Source organism: Coffea eugenioides, chromosome 3 (assembly GCF_003713205.1).
Source record: "Coffea eugenioides isolate CCC68of chromosome 3, Ceug_1.0, whole genome shotgun sequence".
In the NCBI taxonomy this organism is placed as follows: Eukaryota; Viridiplantae; Streptophyta; class Magnoliopsida; order Gentianales; family Rubiaceae; genus Coffea; species Coffea eugenioides.
The window spans coordinates 22,839,491-22,846,731 of record NC_040037.1 but is presented as its reverse complement, the minus strand read 5'-3'; the positions used below and the strand labels follow the sequence as shown (position 1 = coordinate 22,846,731).

Below are 7,241 nucleotides of genomic sequence, written 5' to 3'. Positions count from 1 at the left end.
TTGTAACACTTTGTCTTCTAAACTCCAGATATATACGCTTTAACCTTTGTGGTCAACTTTTTAATGGGATTAAGATGAAATTATATTTTTTACAGCCAAAATATCCCCCTCTAATTCTTAAACACACATAATAATTGTAACATAATAAATGCCTATTTTTTTAATAGTTGCTAAATGCATTTAAACACAATTACACTATGCATTTTGATCTTTTAACACTAAAATGAAGTAGATAATTCACAAAAAAGAAGTCTAAGTAACTCAATGTGTTTATCTCAATGCCGATTGCAATACTTATTTTAAATAAAATAAAATAATTAGTGCATTTGGAATGAAAATTATTTGCTTATATTTTTATTGTAGCAATTTTTAATGTGTTTTATATGAGATAAAAACATGTTTAAAAATAAAAATGTATTGAAAAACATATTTAGAGAATTTTTAGTTTTTTTTAATGTAGAATGCAAACAAAATATTAAGCAAGGTATGAATGTGGTATAAAATTACCAAATAGCATCTTATTGACTCGTGAAAATCTTGTGAAAGCTGCAAAGTAAATGAAAATTATCAAAGTTAATCCATTTACAATTTAAAAGAAGAAAGATACGCGATGGAAAACTTATGCACATGGTTTAAGAATTTTTAAATTCTTTTTTCTCTACAATACAATTCTTCAATTCTTTGGTATTATACCATCTTTCATTTTCAAAATTTTTTAAATCATATGACTTTGTGTTTTTTTCTAATAAAATGTTTCATATTCCGATTAAAAGTAAGGTCATTAATGTCATTTTGTTAAAATTTTGGATGGAGAATTCATCATTAATGTTTGATTTAGTCAAAGGGGACAAAGTGTATATATTTAAAGTTCAGGGGGCAAAGTGTTACAAAGAGTTAAGTTCAAGAGGGGAAAGTGTAATTAACCCTAATAACAATCCAAATTTTAAAATCTCCTTCTTCGTGGGTCACTTGTCACTTTAAAAGCTACGTAACAAAGTGTAACATGACAGAAATGCTCAATTCATAAAATTCCACATTGGAGTGCATGCTACTTTGTTTGGAATTGAAGTATTTAGAAAAAAAAATTCTGAGATTTTTTAAATATTGTTTTTTATTTTATCAATTATCTTTTATTCTATATTCATCACATAAAAAAATGTAACAATAGATAAAAAAAAAAAACTCAACTAGTCTTCAACTTGGAAAGGGTCGCGTTGGATGGTAATGTGAGGAGGATTATAAGTAAGAATTTCTCGATTCAAAACCATCTACTTACAAAAAAAAAAGTAAAAATAGAAACTAGTCTTCAATCCAAACAATTTATGGTTGAAACTAGGGGAAAATGTTCAATTTCATTGCTAAACTTTTTGTTGGTGTCGATTTAATCTGTAACTCTTATTTCTAGTCAATTTAATACTTGAACTTATTTTGCAGGTCCAATTAAGGATTGCCGTAGTGGTATCACTATTTAAAATCGATCTAACTCCTAATTAATTAACAAAATAGGGATATTATGGGAACATCACTCACGAGACTATAATAAAACAATTAAATTGTGTAAAAAAAAACTACTGGATAAAACTTTTAAATCGTGTAAAAAATCACTAGATAAAACTTTTTTAAAGTTTAATTTTGTAATTTTTTACATGATTTATTTGATTTATTACAATCCCGTGAATAGCATTCCCAAAATACCCTGTTTAGTTGATCAATTAGGAACCAAATCGATTTTAGGCGATGATACCATGAGGTCCTAAATTGGAACCGCAAATTAAGTTCACATATCAAATTGCTTAGAAATAAAAGTATGAACTAAATCACCATTAGTAAAAATGTTTAGGAAGTGTCATTTTCGCTAGAAACTTGAAAGGAGAAATATCTTTTCAATTTTTGGTCCTAGAGCTCCCCACGTGAGGCTGACCACCGAGGCACCGGCCCCTGTATTATTTACATTAATTTACTTCAAGCAGTCCTTTGCCTACGAGCACTACTAACACATTTGCAATACTACATGAGAATATGAGATAGGCATACAGCTAAACTAAAATAAATCAATGCAGAATATCAAAAGCCAGTAAGTATTTCTTACATGATTAAATTCCTCCCAAAAAAAAAGTGGGGTTTTAGAGGAAATTTTATACACACTTTCCTGTATTACTTTTGTTTATATATATATATATATATATGCGTGTGTGCGTGTGAAAAACATACAAATGATACATTTTCGTATATCCATTTTGCACTTTAATTTTTTCGTATGTACTTTAATTAAGATTATATGTGTAAGCTGGTATATGAACTTGTGCTAAGAGTTTTCGAGTACAAGCTGTGGCAAAAATTATTTATAATACCACATCAGGCAAGAAAATTACAGACAACATAAATGAGACTATGCTAGAAAGTTGATACTACTAACTTCAAGTTGCTAAAAGAATGTCAAGAGTACAAAATTTACTTGCATAATGATTGAATCCTAATTTATGCCCAAAAAGGAAGCAAATAATGAGAAGGGAATGCACAAAATGCAACTGAAAAAATTACATAAACAGAGGATCAATGGAAGTATTTTGATGCAGTGACTGGTGATGAAGTCCAGAATCATCAAGAAACATGCTCCCTCTCTTCTGCCTCTATACATTTCTTTTGTTGAGAAAGCAATTCCCCCACAAAAAAGTAGCAGTAAGAAGTTTTGAATATGTCTTTTGTGTGTTTTCTGAGTGGTTAGAAATTGTGCTGCAAGAACAATTGTTCTTGAGGAGAAGCTGGACCAATCTCTTCTTCCAAACATCTTAACCCATCTCCAGGATTTGTGCCATTTCCCAAATTTCTGGATTCCAAGTTCTTCCCTTCAACATCTGCATCAGAGACCGAGGACTTTCTCCTCTGTGAAGATGTTACACTAGGAAAAGTTATCCATGAAGGGGCCCTGAATTCAAATCTTTGATCCTCTGTGTCTGCTACATCTGTTTCAGACGCTGAACGGTTTGAAGATCTTTGAGAGGATTTCTTGTGCATTCTGCTGCTTCCCAAGACTACCTCGGTAGGCAAGATGGGCTGCTCATTGCTTGGACTACCCATGAGGAGTGCAAGAGCGCGCTCCAGAGCAGTAGTCACCTTGTCCATTGATGGCCTTTCTTTGCCTCTCATTCTTACACTTTTGCTTGCTATATTTGCAATCCTCCTTAGAGCTTCAAGATCAGATGGTTGTTTCAGAATTGGATCTAAGATTGCTTGTATATCTCCTGCCTTGATCAAAGGAACTGCCCATTCAACTACATTCCCTTCTTCATATTGCATATCTATTGCTTTTCGTCCACTGAGAATCTCCAGCAGCAAAACACCAAAGCTATAAACATCGGATTTGGTAGTGAGGTAGTGAAGTCTATAGTACTCGGGATCAAGATAGCCAAGAGTTCCTGCAGGTAGCTCAGCCAATGGTGAACTACTATTAGCAGGTCCTAGCAAAGACAGACCAAAATCAGCAACTCTGGCGTTGTGTTCTTCGTCTATAAGGATGTTTGAGGACTTTATGTCGCGGTGAATAACAGGAGGGCAAGCATAACCATGCAAGTATTCAATCCCCCGAGCAGCTTGAACAGCAATGGTAACTCTCCTTACCCAATCCAACTGCTCCTTCAACGCATTGTTCTTCCCATGGAGATGTTGATGTAGTGATCCATTAGCCATGAACTCATATACCAGAAGCCTTTCTCCACCTTCTTCACAATAACCGAGCAAATTGAGCAAATGAGCATGATTCAGTCTAGAAAGTAAGTCTAACTCAGTATGGAACTCTTTTGAATTCTTCTTCATGTCAGAAGACATAATAGCCCTCTTAACTGCAACAACTGTCCCATCCTTCAAGACCCCTTTGAAGACACACGAAAAGCTTCCCTTTCCAACCTGTGATTCTTCTTTGAAACCCCCAGTGGCTTTCTCAAGTTCCTCATAAGTAAACATTTTTGCTCTTCTTATCTTAAGTTCATCCAGGTCAGGCCTAACTTTACCATTCTCAGTGTGAAAAGAACCAGTTCCACTATTCCTCTTGGATTTGAAGCTTTTCCCTGGGCACCTACAGTTCCTTAACCTGTACCGAACATATAACATTGAAGTGAGGGAGACGACACTGACCAAGAAGACTGCAAAAGCAATCTCTGCAACTATGACTGGAAGCTGGAAGGACCAAAACTTCCCATGTTTCTTTCCTGAAGCAGCCTTTGAACAATTTGAGAAGCAGTCAGCGCTAATGCAGCTTGAGCAGTTGTATTCACACAATCTGTCAGACGTTGGAGAGCATTCCGCTTTTAGGTACATTTCAGCAGGGCAGCCGCCGCTGCAGGGGAAGCATATGCGAGAACCTGGAGACCTACAAGGTGCAGTTACATTATTAAATGCATAGAAACCAGGTTCACAAGGTCTAGATTTGCATAATCCAGGAGAGACAGCTACAGGCAGAGATGCTGGAAAACCGGCACCCCAGCAAACAGGTAAGAGAGAGGTCTCCACAAGAATCCCACAAGTGAAATAATCTCCAGCTGCAATCTCAAAAAGCTTGATACCACTAGGAGGTGGAGTGCTGGTCTCAACATGATAACCCCAACAAACCACCCCATGATCATAACTTTTAATTCCGCAAGCATGAAACCTTCCTCCAACCACAGAAAGCATTGGATCAGTCGGTGCCAAGTCAACATTTAGGTTTGCAGAATACTGGAGAGATATCTCTTTGTCAAAGTCTAAGCTTCTTCCCCAGCAAATAGCTCTAGAATTTATCCCCTCTAGGATCCCACACACATGAAAACCCCCGGCTGCAATCTTCTGCAACCTCAATTCTTTCGGAATCAGACTAATCACCCTGCTACTTGTCTCATCACCCCAGCAGAAAACACTCCTGTTTTGAGAAAACAATCCACAGTTAAACTCTGAACCAGCAGAGATTGACTGGATCTGCCCATCAAAAACATAATTCCTTGTCATGTTGTAACCCCAACAATCAACCAGTGAAGTGTTTCTCTGATTTCCCATCAAGGGTTTCCTCAAGCCACACAAATGATGATCTCCTGCACTTATCTCCAAGTACTCAGACCCCTTGACAATCGGCTGAGGCACTCCCATCTGAACAAAATTACTACTTCCCCAACAATACGGTTGGTTAGAGTCACTTAGAAGCCCACAAACAAATCCATTTCCTGCTGTTAGTCCTTGGAAAGGAAAATGAGGTGGAGTTCCATACATTATAGCATAGTTAGAGCCATAGCAAGTCACGAGATGTGAACCATCTGCCTTTAGGCCACAGAAAACAGGGCCAGATTCCCCATAAGAAATGGCAATGGAAGACATGGATCCCAAGCTCAAAACTTTCCCCCATGAATCCAAAAACACAGCCAAGAATATTACAACCTGTACAAAAGATTCAGCTTTCCAGATGTGAATCTTGGCAGACAAGAATACCAAATCCTTTAAAAAATGCCTCAAAATGTCCATTACCAAAAAGTTAAAACACAACCAGTTTAAAAGTAAAGTACAATTACCCCAAGGAAATAGTACAAAAGAGAAATCACGTTGCCTCTAATGTGCATCTTTTGACCAATTAGATTCTACTGTCAGAGTAAAAGGCATATACCAACATTGATCCATTCTACTCTGGAGCTCTTTTTCACTGTAAAAATACAACATTACTCAACCAAAGCAGGTAAATTTCCAACACCAAGAAAAAAATGCTGAAGAAGCAAATGTAAACAAAACCAGACATCCGAAACTTCTAAATCAGGCCAACATACCGAAACCATCCAAATACCCCTTCCTATAAAAACCAAAAATTTCTTTTTTTACCAAGAAATATGCTAAAGGTAAAAAATTCCTGCAGCTCTTAGTCACCAGGTCACTCTGCTGAATGAGAGCAGCTAGCCTTCTCAAAGCCAAGAAGCTGCCAATTGGGATTTCTGCATCCTTGGATAAAGAACACACTTTCTACCACATTTCCAACATCTTGAACACCCTGAAGCTTTTTTCTTCATGTTATTGCTCTCTACTTTCTTCTTGGCAGTTTAAGCTGCTCTAGAAGTGTTCAAGAAGGGAATTTTGGTATAGCTATAGCAGCCAAGGGTGAAGAGGTGGAGGAGAAGGATGATGATGATGATAGTGAAGGGTGTCTGAGTGCGTGACTGTGTGAGAGAGAAAGAGACACAGAGAAACAGAGAGAGGGGGAGAGCAGAGGGGGAAGCTAGAGGACATTGAATGCAATAAAACTGCAGCTTCTCCAAATGGTTAGTGTAGTTGAAGGCATTAAATGAGGGAGTAAATGCAAAATTGAAATACTAAAAACTTTTTTTCCGGGGCTGGATTTCTGCACACTTGTCCCCTGTTTCCAAACGCCTGTTTTCATGCAATACTACTGGTACTAGTCTTACACAGTTCCACGCATGAAGAAAAGTCCAGCCATCTTACACTTGACTGGTAGAGAACATTGAGCTTGAAATTCTTTGGAAAGGAGAAAAATTCTTTGGATTGGCCATTTTTTTATAAATAAGTTTTTCAGATACAATAATAACTTAAAAAACATCTCATTCATATAATATATCAAATATTTTTAAAAAATTTTTATATATACTGTTACAGTAAAATTTTTCAAAAACACCCCAAAAACAGCTAATTCAAACGGAGCCATAATTTTTAAGGATTAATCTTATATACTCTGTTGATGTATATATTGGTAAGTATAAATATACGCTACTTAATCGTAATTTGAATCTAAATTTTGATTTTTGCACATGTAACACACATTAATATATGTTAGTATAATTAGAAGATTTTGAATTCAAAATCTCTCATTTATTGAAAAAAATACTATTATAGTATATAATAACACAATATATAAGATGGAATGAGATCCTCTCCATTACTTTTCATTCCACTTATCTATTCATTTTTTATATTTATACAATTATATTTTTGACAATAATATGATTGTGCCTTTAATTTTATTTCTACAATTGGATCAACATACTCAAAAAATCAAGCTTATCTGTGAATGTTTTGTCATTCAATTTGCACAAAATATTTTGATGGTGCAAAATGAGTTTAAATTATGATGAGAGTTGTAAAGTTTGATACCACAGTAAAATTTAATCAATTTAATTTTAATTTTTATATATACTTTTAATAATTGGAGAAATATAACATGGATGGTTGAGATTGACCCATAATTGGAGAAATATAATTTTCACCGCCATAATGGACTG

General features: G+C 35.4%; 1 protein-coding gene across 1 annotated transcript; it reads right to left on the bottom strand.

The window, feature by feature from the left end:
* Positions 1–2,312: 2,312 nt before the first annotated feature.
* LOC113767118 (serine/threonine-protein kinase-like protein ACR4) lies at positions 2,313–6,205 on the bottom strand. The gene is made up of 2 exons (XM_027311295.1): positions 5,532–6,205; positions 2,313–5,400 (listed from the first exon to the last, which is right to left on the bottom strand). The coding sequence occupies exons 1-2, from the start codon at positions 5,577–5,579 to the stop codon at positions 2,722–2,724; spliced, it is 2,727 nt and encodes a 908-aa protein (XP_027167096.1). The 5' UTR covers positions 5,580–6,205; the 3' UTR covers positions 2,313–2,721.
* Positions 6,206–7,241: the final 1,036 nt, after the last annotated feature.

Coding starts and splice junctions, on each gene's coding strand:
- LOC113767118 (XM_027311295.1), bottom strand. CDS start 5,579: ATGCACATTAGAGGCAACGTGATTTCTCTTTTGTACTATTTCCTTGGG. Junction 5,401..5,531: donor TTTTGTACTATTTCCTTGGG/GTAATTGTACTT, acceptor TCTTTTGTACAG/GTTGTAATATTCTTGGCTGT.